A 14,512-nucleotide genomic window follows, 5' to 3' on the forward strand; every position below is an offset into this window, starting at 1 on the left:
GACATTTGGTATCTCCATTTATTGGCTCAAAGCTGACTATTGACAACATGAAAAATGACACTCATATTTATACAGCCAAAAATAAAAATGTTATAATAAATAAAAATTGTTAAAGAAATAATAGCTTACATTAATTTGAGCAAAGTCTGCATCAACAGTGATACATGAGGTTGATACAGAGCGGCAAAGAAGTAAGGATAGTTATGTTATTAATATAGTGATATAAAAACGTGTCACTGCACAGTATAAAAAATATTGTAAACACAGACATCTCATTTGATCTTTGGTCCAGTCATCAGTCATCTTGATGCTTCTGCAAAACAAACACAGGCCTATTTTTTATTTTTTTTGCATATGATAAATGTTTTGTATTTTTGTTGCTGAACATTAAACTACATAGAAAATATGTTTTTGCTAAACAAAATAAAAATGATATGATAATAATATGAAAGCCTGAACAAGTCAAAACAAAAAAATCCTAAATATTATTGGTTTCTGTCACTCATTCAATTAATGAATCATTTCAGTGCTTGATAATAAGATCATATTTTAAAGTTATGCTGTAAAGCAAAGGAGACCAATTGAAAAATAAGGTCAAAACTTACATTCTCGTTTGTCAGTTGTCATATGTTTCAATATATAGCATGAAATTGAACTCACAACATTAAAATCCAAACTTGAATGAATAAAGACAGATTTCTCTTCAGTTTTACTCTTTGTGGCCTACAAAATGTAACGTCAGCTGTACATGGGGTTTAACTTCAGTGAGTTTCTACCTTCATCTGTTGGTAGATCCAGTTCAGGAAATAGGTGACGTTGCCATAAACGCCTGGTTTGTTCCGCTGAGAACAGTGTTCCCCCAGTATACTGTCCCCAATGAGCCACCATAGCCCGTCCGTCAGAGACACCAGAGGGCCGCCGCTGTCAGCCTGGAAACAATTTCAGCACAAAATGTGGTGAACTTTCATGAACCACACACACTGGAAGTTACATGAAACAACATTCATCATGAGTCACACTTTCACAATGTCACAGGCGTCACAATGATCACAGAGTCTGGTTTGGTGAAACTCAAACATTAAATGTAATTCACCCCGTTTCAAAAGCATCTTAGATCTTGAAAGCCAGACATTTGCCGTCTCACTGTTCCAACATTACACCCACCGCTGACTCAACTTTACAAACTGCGCGTTATGAGCGGAGCTGTTTATTTAAAACATGTACAGAACATAGTGCAGGTCTTCTTTGACTGTGCCTCACAGCGAGTTACATAAGAGCATGAAAATGCTTTGAATTCTTTTCACAAACAAACTTCTTTTCTGTTGCCGATCTGCCCGACAGTTTTTTTTGCTTACTGTATGTAAACACTGGTCTCTGTGAGTATATTGTATATTGATCACTTGATTCTGCATATAAAGACTGTATTTACAGCTAATATTGAAACACATCAGCCCCGAGGCAGTAGACCAGTGTGGTGGCAGTCACATTGCAGCTGTCTGGCACTCCGCTGTGCAACTAACAAACACCTCATGACATGTGATAATGTGTGTGGGGGGGGTGTCATGTCATTAACAATTAACGGAAGTGCTTGTGTTGGTTTAAGTCATTAAATATAATTTTCAGTCTCTGAGAGGAAAAATAAACATTGCACATTTTGTCTTACGTGACACATTCCTGTTCCTGTGTTCATCTCTCGGGCACACAACATGTCCTGGGATATCCTGCCATTGTAGGCCACAGAGCTGTTGCACTCTTCAGTATCTATAAGGGAGACCTGAACCTCCATCAGGTATGCAGAGCCAGAGTCTGTCAAACAGAAATATCACACACTTCACACTATACTGATTCAATCATACCTGCATCCTCTCCCGTGCAGTCAGACATTCATTTAGATGTTGTATGCAGGTAGGTTGATGCAAATGAGTAACAAAATTAACAAAGTTATATATTTTACTGCCATCTAGTGGTAGCATTAATGAAAGACAGCAATTCAACCATTGAGACAGGACATCAGCTCACAGCTGGAGTGCTCACCTCCATTTCCTGTGCGATTAAATCGCGTGATCCAGGCCGTCTGATGAGCACTGAGGTTCAGACCAACACTGGGGAGGCACACAGGTCTGATGTTACTGGAAGCTATAGAACAAAACAGGATGGCAATTGTTAAAAATTCTGCAAAAGAAAATTTTGAAAACAACTTTAAAAAATGCCTCAGTGTTGAGCCCGACAATGTCTGTATTTTATGCATGTACGTATATTTAACAACCTGGTTTCCACAAAACAGGGGCTTCAGTTCCCACTTTGTTATCATCATTATTGTCCACCTCAATGATAACAGTAAGAGGAGGCTGAATCTCAGAGAGGCTTACTAAGTATGTTAGATTTACTATATATATTATGTTTTATGACAAAAACTACAATCACTTCAATTTTTTTTATATATTTCAGATGAAAACCTAGGGTTGTTGAGTGTGCTGCTTAGTTATATGTTATACCAGCTATCTGTAGAGCACAGGTTTTTAGATATGGCAGATGGATTTTTTTATCATGAGCCGTGTGTGCTCTGTTTACTATGTCCTTCATTGTTTAAAAACTTCAATAAAAAGATCTTGATTTAATAAAAAAGGCTACAATAAATGATAAGTCAATAATGACCCTAGCCTAGGTATTCAGAGATTTGGTCACAAACAGGAAATGTGTGTTGCTCTGTAAATGTCTTTCCATCCCTGTGTGTGTAAATGTGTCCATAAGCACCTGTGAAGTCCAGAGGTTTGGTCAGTCTCATCAGAGCGATGTCGTTCATGCGGGTGATGCTGTTGTAGCCCTCGTGGGCTACGATGCGACTCACAGAATGAGCAGGGTTGAAGAGAGGACCTAATGGATCCACTATCCCAGCGTACACTGTCCAGCTGCTGGGGCTGGAGGCTCTGGATGGGAGAGAAGCAGCAGAGGAGAGATTCAGGTGCTGGATCAGAGCAAACCACTGCTCAGTCTAAGGGAGGAGGAGAGGAGGAGGGAGGAGTCAGAGCTCACCTGGCCACACAGTGCGCAGCAGTCACTATCCAGTAGGGGGCGATGATGGCTCCTCCGCAGCGGTGGGAACCTGCAACCTGAAGGCTGACATGCCACGGCCAGGAACTGAGCGAGGCCAGCTGGCCCCCAGAAGCCCTGCTAGAGTTGACCCCTCGGCCACAATCTGAGGACAAGACGGCTGTTAGAGCGGATGCATTTCACGGTTTTCACCTCAATAGCAGGTTGCAAAGTGTAAATACACACAATCTTGTCAGGGTAGAAAATTGTCCTCCTTTTCTTTGATGCAGCATAAAGATATTATAAACCAGAAATCAAATACACTATCTACACTATACACAACAAATCATCAAGCTTTGCCAGATTAAAAAAGGCTTTTTTAGTTTCTTATCTACTCTGATGGCAACACAGGAACAAAACATGGAAAGGAGAGGACTACAGAAAAAACACACACACACACACACACACACTGCAAATAATTTCATCAAAAACAGACATCAAATCAAATCAAAAACCTTCAGCTGCAGAAAATTATCAACACAAATACAAACTAATATCATACAGTTCAAACCCCACGGCTGCAGGAGAGAAAAAATAAATAGATAAATGATTTCATTACTCCTTCTGTAGTATTTAGAAATTAGATAAATCCAAGTTTAGGAACATACCAGTACACTGAAGAGTCACCACACTGTTGTCGGGACAGGTGTCACTGAGGATGTCAAAATAAAAGACGATAATTAGTTAAAATATAATACAGCATTTGCCTTTTTTTTATTACATTGATTTACGTGTTCACTTACCTGTGCTCGAGCTGGTGCAGTATGAAAGCCTCAGGGTTGAAGTCAGATTTCACCTTTAAGAATCCATCATGAGAGTCGGTCCTCTGTTGGCCAGAGGTAAAATATGTTCCCCTGTCAAACCACATTATGGTAAGTGCAACTTTTAATCAAGGAAATGAATGAATCTTTCTCTGCTGGGGAAACACCTGAGCGTCTCACCTGCTGTATCCGACCGTCTGGCAGCTCGCTCTGCCCTGCTGCTCGGTCCAGCCATGAGAGCAAACGCTCCTCCAGGTTTTAGCCTCAGTGGAGTAGATTTGGAGGTGGAAGTTGGAGCCGTGCTGCCTCACTGAGGACAAACAGCAAACACAAACTATAACTTGATATTTTGTTTTTAAAAAATTAAGAGAAAATGGACGTCTGAATTTTCATTTTATCATTACATAACACTATTCACTAATGCCAATAATGGCCTCCCATTTAAAATTATCTTTAATTATACACTAACAGCAGTATGTATAACGATAAATAACCTTCAATCCTAAGTAAAACTTCACACTGTTTCTTCTGGTTGTAAAAGGTGTGTGCACTGTGTTGTGTGAATAAAAGGTTGAGTGACCAGACTGCAGCGTATTCAGGTGTGTTAGATCCTGGATGATGAGGCTGTTTACCACAGTTGGCTTCATCCTGACCAGCTGGACAGTCTCTCACTCCATCGCACCACTGGGACTCCCACACACAGCTCCCATCACCACACTGGAGCCCATGTGCACACGCTGAGGAAACTGGGACATGGGACATCAGCGTGAATATACAATATGCTGTATGTGTGTGTGGTTAAAATGCACTAAGCAGTGGGGGTGAGTCATGCACTCACAGTAATAAGCCAGGAGGATTCCCACAACCAGCAGGAGCAGCAGCAGAGAGATGACAGCAGCCACTGTGAACTTCACACACCTCTGTTTTGCATCTAATAAAACACATAAATGATAAATAAATAAATGATAAATGATTCTGATGAATGAATCTTCTCTTGTTCCTTTCTCACATGTGGATTAAAAGAAGTAAAAACCTGTATGTAATAATGATTATGTAACAATTAGAAAAACTCAAGACATGCAGAAGATACAACATCACTAATCTAGTCATGTATAGGACAATGACCGACACATTATACACAGTTTTAATTTACCTCAGTTACACTGTATATATAGTTAATAACCGATAACAGATATTCCTCATGGGTCTTGTCACAACTTAAAACTAAAAAAAAAAGAAGTAAATCAGTAAAATCTAAGTGTATGTTTATAGCTATTCTAGTGTAATTAATGAAACTCTTTCATCTTCCCTGAGAAAACAGTGCAATTCAAAGCCTGTAAAATGCTCCTGTTTGGACAGTTTTGTTAAAACCACAAGAAGAAAAGAGTCTGAACTACTGTACCTTTTTTCCCGGGGACGGAGACACTGATCTCAGGTGGAGGGTTTGGCTCCAGATGGTGAACGTACTGGGGCTTCAAATCAGATCTGGTGGGTGGAGGAGGAAGTTTCCACTCTCCATCTGAGTTCAGATACTGTTGAGTAAAGCATAAAGTGATGATGAGTGTAATTTAAACACATGGCTGCTGGAAATGTCTTTAAATTAAGTCAGGTCAAGTTATTCTGTTTTCCTATGAAACTAAAGAAAAAGTGAGAGTATACAATATTTCAAATGCAAAATGAGACACATTTTAAGCACTTGCATGTTTGCAGTGGCATTATTTTTACAGCATAAATGAGTTACTCCACATGTATTTTTCCATTTTAAGATGGTAGTACTAACCGGATTGGTGGTCATTTTGAGTTTAACCGACAAAATCCTTTGTTCACTGATGGATGCAGAACAAAAATGTCCTGATATAATTAAAAAAAAACAAAAAAACAATTTCTCCCCAAAATAATCGAGTTGGTTTCACGGTTCAGTCCCAGAGTAAAAACTTTCACAGCTCTGCTTTGTGGAAAGACACAGTTCAAACCGCTGTCATCACTGATCTTCTGTCTCCTCGTGCTCACACCACAGTGACCACACACAGGGCTGCACGGTCGTCTGAGTGCCCACTCCTCACACTACATCGGCATCAGTTTGAAGTTTCCCTCCTGAGCATACAACAATCACAATGAGGACAAGTCACTTTAGTCCAAACATCTCGCGGCTGTTATCTACTGAACTGTCGAGAATGGTGACTGAGCACCTTTATATCAGCACGCAATGGAAAGCTACGACTTTACGCGATGAATACACAGGCAAACATATTAAGTATCAATACTTGAGAGTTAATGAGTGACAGAAAATGCAGACACCACAGTTGTATCTGTAAATACATTTGTAATACATTACCAATCAGGTAAAGTACAACTGATATAAACAGAGGAAACAAATTTAAGGTTGTCTACATGCCGTGCAGACAAAAAATTCATTAATCTAATAGCAAAAGAACTGAACTCTGAGTGCTAACAATCAGCTAGACCTCTGCTCCATAAAGGAATCCAATGGTATGTCAAGTGCACTTTATTGAAAGGCGTCTCAAACATTCATAAAGCAGTTTTCAGGAGTTTGACAATAATGAGTGCTTTCATCCATCAATCATATCCAACTGAGCAAAAATACAAAAACAGTATGCCCTTTACAGCGAACATATCAGGATGCCACAGCTCCTTGGTCTCTTCACAATTGTCAGTTTATAAATGGTGCAGCAAAAGAAGGAAGATCTCGTTTTTTTCTGTTAAAGTGCAAAGGTCTGCAGAAGAACGAGGACTGAGAAAAAGACAATACAGGGTCAACTGATTGGTTCCTGCTTCTTGTGAACTTCATATTTTTATATACTAAAGGTCCTTGATGTTGTAGTGTCCGTCACCACATAGACGTCTTCAACAGTAGAGAAAAGCAGCAGGGTTTCTTTGGGTGGGATGGGGCTAATATCTGGAATTTGATTTGCAACTGGCTTATTATACATTCAACTCTACAGAATGTGTCCACTATTTATTTGGTCCGAGCGCGGCTCCTCTCAGGTCTACACCCAGGCCTGCCAGCCTGGGAAGAGTCTGCTGAGGTTTTTGGGGTCCATGGCTTGTTGTATGAGCAGGTTGACCTGCCCCCCCACACTGAGCACCGTGCCCTCCTCCACCCCCTTCAGCTTCTCCTGCAGCCGCAGCAGCACCCGCTCCGCCACCTTGTTGAAGCTCTGACTGTCGCTGCAAGAGAAAGAGCATTAGAAGATGAGACAGAGAAAAGATCGAGACTCAACTACAGTAGAATAACAAATCTGAAGTAGCACCTAAAATTAAAGAAAGACCCACTTAACTGCTAAATTTCTGACAAAGATGCCAGTTTACGTTCATGTTCAGTTCTGTTGAGACACACATGCAAACATCCTCAGTCATGAAATCACCTGCATTTACGGTGGTTGACCAGGTCATCTCCGTTCATAGTGGAGCTCAGTGTTGCGTTGAGCTCCTGCTGCTCATCGTGCTGCAGGTAAAAGGCCTTCAGAGGGTTCATGGTCCAGTCAAACAGAGGGTCGTACAGCAGCACCTGTTTCACACATGAACCGGCACATGAACGTACAGCAACGTGCAGAGGCAAAGAGCACACAGGGTTTAAGGAAAGAAATGACATATACAGTAAGAAGTGTTGTGGTGTGTCTGCATGTTTGTGTGTGTGTGGATATGACTGTCCCATGTTCGCACCTCTACAATGGTCAGCAGAGCTTCTTGAGAGCTTCTCATCACCTCCATGGTCTTCTCACAACATCTGATTAGAGAAGGGACAAGACTCATTAGCTTTGCAAAACTTTAAGTCAGAGTTGCAGTGTTGAAAATAACAAAACACAAACAAAAACACCCGAAAAACTTGATTTTCCCTCCGTAGTAAAATTTAAGAGCAATGGCTGACTGGAAGGCAGGAAATCAGTCTTAAAATGTAAAGTTGTGTCCAAACATAGAGAGAGAATCAATACTGTCTACGGTAATTAATATCGTCTTCTGGTTGTCTATTTGTTGTGTTACTGTGTGTCTAATTCTCAGTGATGCCTTGACCAAACTTTTTCCACATTTGGCACAAATATTCAGTAGGACTCGAGGACGAACTGATTACATTTTGTGAATGCAATATCTCCATAACATCTTGAGGGATTTCGGACAAACATTCACATCGACTCAGAGACAAGTTCATAAGAATTTAGTGACTAAAGGTCAAAGGTCACAGGTCAATGTCATGGTGAAAAACTTGGTTTTGGCCTTGTGAACAGAACATCTTGAGAATCCCCTACTCCCTTTAAATTTGGCACAAATGTTCACTTGGACTGATGATTTTGGTGGTCACAGATCAAAGGTCAGTGTTGCTTTTTTAGCCTTTTTAGCCTTTCTTTTAGTAATTATGAGAAGATTTCACACAAATGGATGGGAACTAGTCCGAGTGGCAGAGGCAAACAGCCAAGGCAGTGATTCTAGCTCCATTAGTCTTGGTTTATAAACTATTTAATGAAATATTTCCCATCAGGCTCTTCACCTCCTAAAAACCCCTTCCACTCCAGTGATGCCCATCCCATCTACGATGTCTCTGGACAGCCTGAAGGGCACAGTCTCTGGTGTGGGCAGGATCTTCCCCTGCTCAAAGGCCACACCTGAAGGTTCAGAGCATGAAACCAAAACAGAGGTTAGGACACATGTTATATCATGTTACGTCACGTATTGATCTTTGGATTTAGAGCTTTAAAGAGGTGAATTGTATTGCAAGAGTTTAGCAGTTTAAATACATATTTCCTGTTAAGTTACACAAGCCTGTGTTTATGTTGTTTGTTAAAAGATACAGAAAAGCTTAGGACAATCAGCCACTGAGTACACTACATGAGAAAATGAAGACTGTTTATATAAATCAAACTAATGAGAATTAAATGTACCTAAATCGATGTGCACCAGTTCAGCAGTCTGCTCATCAATCAAGATGTTCTGGATGTGTCTGTCGCCCAGACCAACGATGTAGCCGACTACCAGCAACAGAGAAAAGAATGTTAAGTGAATATTTCAGTGTCCCAAAGAGAATGATTTCATTTCAATCCAAATATATTAAAATACTATTTTGAGACACAATGATGTGCATTAGTGTATGTAATGTATATCTAGTGTGTGACCACAGTTTACCTATAGAAGAGGTGGCTACACTTCGGGTGTAAGCCAGGCGTTTCTCCATCCACACCGCTGGATCCAGGAATCCCTCCATGCAGAAATACCTGAAGACCGGCCTGAAGTTCTTGCACACCTCGGTGTAGGCCTCGAGCTTCTCATCAAACGCAAGTCTCTGAGATTCCTACAGTGGCACCACAGAGGATGACAACAACTTTTAGTTTTGTTGTGTGTCACGAAAAATGCTACATTTACTCCTGGATTAGGATTTGAAGCTGTACAGACTTCCTGTGGATTATTACACAGTGCTTCAACAGTAATGGTGCATGAGTGTGAGTGAGCAGTACCATCATCTTCTTGCGACAGGACAAGTTGGCCCAGTCCTGGGGGCGGAAGCGTTTGTGCGCTCCTTTATTGGGTTCAATCAGAAACTCCCCGATGGGAACCGTGCCTGAGCACCACTCCAACACGCCACTGCGCTGGGAGAACGGCACCACCTACGAATGAAGAGGGAGTGAAATTCAATATCAACTTAATTATTTTAATATGCATGAGATCAACACAGTTCTGATTGTATTGTTTGTTTGTTGAACTGAACCTTGTATCGTCTGATGTTGAGCTTCCGCTTGCGAGTGTCCGTGTTGCGCTGCAGCAGCATGGAGCACATGCTGAAGACCTGCTGCATCACCGCGTCCTGCCGCAGGTCGTCCTGACCCTGTTCACACCGAGAGGGCAAAGGTCACATCAAGAAGCTCAACTAATCATTTTTCAGACATTTCTTCATTACAAAAGCTAAAATTAATAAATGTCTGCTCTTCATATGTCATTAATTTTAATACAAAGGGTTTCCATGAATAGTAAAATATTTACTGGCAGGTTTTCATGATAGAGAAACTGCTACAGAGCAGCAAGTGTAATTAAAAATAGAGTTCTCTGTCTTCTCTTAAATTCTCTCTCATGGTTAATACATCGAGCAAATGGGAAAAAAAAGACAAAAGATGCAGAGAAACTGCATTTTCACCGTGACTCTCTCAAGTGTCTAAGAGGTGAATTATTAGCCTTTAATCCCCTGAAGAATGTCCTCAATATAAAGAAGTGACAAAGTGTTTGTAAATCCAAACTCTGTATTTGTCCTGGTACAAAAACAGGATTAATTATTAGCAACAAACCAACTGTGATGGAAAAGAACTGTAGTTCAAAGTGAGCGAGCACTTCAATCACACACACACACAACTTTAGCTTCAAAGAGAGGTGGTTTGTTTAGTCAGGAACACACACACACACACACACACACACACACACACACACACACACACACACACACACACACACACCTTGACCAGTTGTCTCCTGCTCTTGCCGTCAGAGCCGACACAGTCGATGATCTTGGGCAGGTTGACTCCTCCGGCCAGGTGGTAGTGAGGCATAAAGGACCTGACAGTCACCAGGTTGTCATAGCGACCTGTTGGGTCCACCTATTTACACGATGAAACAACTTTTGTTATTATACAACGCTGCTCGATAAAGTTATTGTGTTCTCAGTTTGTTAACACTTCAGTGCACATGTGGTGGAGGAACAAGTCTGTCAGCTGTCAAAGAATAACCATTGATTGTTGATTATAAGTCACAGATAAAACGTTTTTTTTTTTTTAATTTATGTGTGATTTAATGAATACAACGCTCACAGACAGAAACCTGGGGACAAAGTTGATGATGTCTGTGTACTGAAAGCTCTCAAAACGTAACTATTTGCTATTATACAGTATATTTTTACAGTCAAATTAAATCCACACCTTGACCTCCATTGTGGGGATGACAACCTCATCCAGGTCTTTGATTTGCATGATGGGCTGGTCAGCAGGGATGGGAATTGCCTCTATGATGAAACAAGGACACACACACACACACACACACAGGGATTTTATCAATAAAATCGGACTATTCTTTCTCAACGTTCACATTATGCAACATGCTGTGCTCTACTAACTCTTCTCCGTCTTGTGCCTGCTGGCGTCCATATAAGCCAGAGTGATGTAGGCGTCACACAGGCGCTCGATCCCTCGGATCATCATGCTTCTCTTTTTCCTGATTGCACTGATGATCTTTTGCGCGACATCTGAACGCTCCTGCAGGAGAAACACATCAGTTGTGAAAACAGAACTGGTGTTTGAAGTCTAGAGAGCACATGTCATAATTGTCATAATAACAACTAAAGAATTTGCAATAATGCAACTGTATTGTGTTTGATTTTTCTTGCTTTGATGATGCTCAAGCTACATATTAAACAGAGACTTGTGTAGAAACATGACATCTATCGGTGATGGGAATAACATAACTATTAGATTTGTTACGGGCGATGGGTTCATGACCCATCATTGTCATCTTTATCATAATGTGGGTTGGACTTCCCTAGCCCTAAGAAGGGAGCAACACTGTATATTGTTTATTTATAAGTCACTGCTAAAAAAAACTTCCACTGTACCTATCTAGCCTACTGAGCTTCAGATCTTTTAAATATCCCACTCGTACACAAAACCCACTGGCTCTTAATATCCCAGCTGTTAAAACGGAGGTAGGGAAACTCGCTTTTATTTATTTTGCTCCTTTTAAATGGAATAATTTACTGTCCATATAACGGTTGCAAAGGGATTCACCGGAGCTCTTCGTAAAAAACACACACACAAACACACATCCAAATACCTCCATGATGCTCGTATGTAATGTCCGTCTTGTGCTGAAGCCCCAAATTGCGTAATTGTTAAAATTAAATAAGTCTATATTTTAAGCTTGTTTGTAGCGGAAGCTTCTCGAAGCTCCTCTTCCTGGTCCGTCCAAATCTCGCGTGATTTGCGCCGGCGTCAGCATGCGTCAGTGCGGTTACTGCGAATCACGCGAGATTTGGACGGACCAGGAAGAGGAGCTTCGAGAAGCTTCCGCTACAAACAAGCTTAAAATATAGACTTATTTAATTTTTTTCGGGACAATTACGCAATTTGGGGCTTCAGCACAAGACGGACATTACATACGAGCATCATGGAGGTGTCCGTGTCCCTTTGCAACCGTTATATGGACATGCACTGCTATGCCGAGACCCCCTGTAACTCAGAGAAGCCACGGAGGAATCTGAAACTTCTTTCAGCCCTTAGTCAACATGAGGGTGAGTAGATAATGAGCGAAATATCATTCTAGGGTGAACTATCCCTTTAAGCAGGCTTATCTCAGTGATGGGAGCTCTTAAGTTTTTTTCTTTGGTGAGGGCAAGACAACCACATAATAAGTGATGATGATTGGCTTAGGTGGAGTAAAAATGTTTTGTTGTTGTTCACAAGCGCACACTCTCAACAGCAAATACACCTCAGTATCAGGAGTTGCAGCAATGACGGCGAGTTCAACGAGTTCGACAGGAGCTGTGCAAGCAATATTTTTCCTTCGTTGAGTTGAATGGAAAAAATGTGTCTGTAACATGCAGCTTATGCAAAGTGTCTCTCCACGTCGGTGGGGGGCAGTCAAATAATTTCCCATATTTGGGCATTTTATAAAAAAGTAACGTAACTAATTGAGTTACTTTTTGTGGAAAGTATCAAGTAACTATATCTAATCACTTTTTGTGAAAATAATGTGCCAAACACTGATGATAATTATGTAAATGTCAGTGAAAAGCTGTGAGGCCTTTGATCAAAGTCCCACCAGGTCAAATGGTGACGGCTGCTTCGGCGTGCTCTTAGACAGCCGGCTCCTGCAGAAGGTCTCATCTTTGTTGGCGTTCACCAGGGCGAAGATGATGAAGAGCGTGTGGTGAGGGTGCTCTAGAGACGCCCGGCAGATCAGCTGTGAGGAGAAACCACAAGGCAGTGATTTTAGTCTTTCTATATACTGGTCAAATAACTTGTATTTGCTACAAAGTCATATTTTTGCTTTGTGTTACTTCGCTGAGAACATCATGGAAGCCTGTATCCTCAGCGATGCCATTTGCCATCTTGGTCCCCATGCGTGCAGCCAGCTGATACATGAGCGGTAGAAACTTGTAGGAGGGGATCTGCTTCACCCCTTTCTGAAATACAAAGTAAAAGCAGCCGGAAACATTAGAAGATTAACAGTAATGATGATCAAGACATAAAAATCTTTTCAGGGGTTTTTATACAAACCTTCATCATGTCGTTCACAGCCTTCACGTCAGCGTTCTCCAGCCACAGTGAAGCCAGGCGAAACACCCAGGTGTCGTGCTCCTCACCCTGCTCCAGACACTGGATGTAATTCTCCACCGCTTTACACAGGAAGCGCTGTCTGTCTGACTGCAGGTTGGACAGTGCCTTCTCATCCAGCTCCACCTCCCTTTGCACCTTTACCGTGTACCTGCACAGTGAAGTGTAAATAGGTTTTTAAAAGAAAATATGATTTAAAACTGAAAAACTCATGAACACAAACAGCACGCAGACCTGTTGGAGGTCACTTTGCGCTCCTTCATCAAGTCCACCTCCTCTTTGGCTTTCTCCAGCAGCGCCTGCTTGTTCTCAAACTCGGAGGAGTTCATGTATTTGTCGATGCTCTGGTACTGAGCGTCAGAGAAGCGGGCGAGAGACAGGAAAGCCTCGGTGCGCTGACTCAGCAGCCTGGAGTCCTGCACTCCTGACTCTTCCTCGATCACCTCCACCGCCTGAAGGCAACGGGCACAGGAGAGACGTTTTACAGACAACAGCTTCTCTAACAAAAAAAGTTTGAGTCAAAATAATACTGACAATGAAGTTACCGCTGAATAAATAAAAAAGTACAAAATAAAATCTAAACAGATAGAATAGAAAAACAGAGGACCCTCACTGCCAGAGGTACTGTGACACACACAGGCATGAAGTGCAATCTTGTTGAGAAAATTTGCTGGGAATGTGTAACACACACACATGCACACACACAAGCACACACACACATACATACATAAATAAACAAAACATGAATAATTGAAATATGTCAATAAAAGTCTGCTGCAGCTCCAGGACATAAACTGTAAACTTGCAGAAGTTATACTTTACATTATCTCTAAGGGCCTGCTCCAAATTTATCTGGACATATATAAATTATTCATGTGTGTGTGTGTGTGTGTGTGAGAGACACTGGCTTATTATGGATAATAAGTCTCTCTTTTCTCAGAGGGAGGCTTGTTACATGGGCACAAATATGTGAGTTTTATCAAGGAGCATAGATTTACAATTCTGCACTTGAACTGGCTTTTTTTTTTAAAATCAATTATGTAAATCTTTGCAATTACATGAGAGCTATTTGATTCTATTTATCTATGACATTTTCCTGTTGACAAAGAGTCAGGTATTCAAACTAATGATTAATGTCCCCTTACCCTTTCCAGGTACTTCTCCAATATGACTGCAGGACTTTCCAAGCAGGTCTCAGCGAGCCAGTTACCACACAGTCTGAGGCACTCAGTGTAGACTGGAGCCACAGCAGGATTGAAATCCACCTGAGAGAGAGTAGTTCAGCAGGGCATCTCAAGTTTCACTGAATAACATTTTAAGATTCAGGGCTGTTCAGTAATT

The 14,512-nt window shown here is 41.2% G+C and overlaps 2 protein-coding genes across 2 annotated transcripts in view; both read right to left on the reverse strand.

Annotated features, from left to right (window-relative positions):
- LOC146975887 (transmembrane protease serine 2-like) lies at positions 1 to 5,646 on the reverse strand. Its single transcript, XM_085796666.1, has 13 exons — positions 5,632 to 5,646; positions 5,254 to 5,383; positions 4,690 to 4,782; positions 4,484 to 4,597; positions 4,032 to 4,161; positions 3,834 to 3,944; positions 3,699 to 3,742; positions 3,034 to 3,196; positions 2,755 to 2,927; positions 2,035 to 2,136; positions 1,664 to 1,806; positions 777 to 929; positions 1 to 313 (listed from the first exon to the last, which is right to left on the reverse strand). Exons 1-13 carry the CDS (start codon positions 5,644 to 5,646, stop codon positions 296 to 298), a joined length of 1,389 nt encoding a protein of 462 aa, XP_085652792.1. The 3' UTR covers positions 1 to 295.
- Positions 5,647 to 6,341: 695 nt separating this feature from the next.
- atm (ATM serine/threonine kinase) overlaps positions 6,342 to 14,512 on the reverse strand; it is a 42,328-nt gene continuing 34,157 nt past the window's right edge. Inside the window, exons 48-63 of the mRNA XM_085795291.1 lie at positions 14,317 to 14,436; positions 13,406 to 13,623; positions 13,115 to 13,322; positions 12,895 to 13,020; positions 12,657 to 12,797; positions 10,957 to 11,095; positions 10,763 to 10,845; positions 10,304 to 10,444; positions 9,568 to 9,684; positions 9,317 to 9,466; positions 8,988 to 9,153; positions 8,747 to 8,833; positions 8,356 to 8,470; positions 7,536 to 7,599; positions 7,238 to 7,380; positions 6,342 to 7,040 (exon numbers count right to left, since the gene is read on the reverse strand). Of these exons, the coding sequence (XP_085651417.1) occupies positions 6,860 to 7,040; positions 7,238 to 7,380; positions 7,536 to 7,599; positions 8,356 to 8,470; positions 8,747 to 8,833; positions 8,988 to 9,153; positions 9,317 to 9,466; positions 9,568 to 9,684; positions 10,304 to 10,444; positions 10,763 to 10,845; positions 10,957 to 11,095; positions 12,657 to 12,797; positions 12,895 to 13,020; positions 13,115 to 13,322; positions 13,406 to 13,623; positions 14,317 to 14,436 (2,199 nt within the window). The 3' untranslated portion in view covers positions 6,342 to 6,859. The remainder of the gene's footprint in view (positions 7,041 to 7,237; positions 7,381 to 7,535; positions 7,600 to 8,355; positions 8,471 to 8,746; positions 8,834 to 8,987; positions 9,154 to 9,316; positions 9,467 to 9,567; positions 9,685 to 10,303; positions 10,445 to 10,762; positions 10,846 to 10,956; positions 11,096 to 12,656; positions 12,798 to 12,894; positions 13,021 to 13,114; positions 13,323 to 13,405; positions 13,624 to 14,316; positions 14,437 to 14,512) is intronic.

The sequence above is a fragment of the Trachurus japonicus genome, chromosome 13 (assembly GCF_045865225.1).
Source record: "Trachurus japonicus isolate A0001 chromosome 13, Traja_1.0".
Taxonomy (NCBI): Eukaryota; Metazoa; Chordata; class Actinopteri; order Carangiformes; family Carangidae; genus Trachurus; species Trachurus japonicus.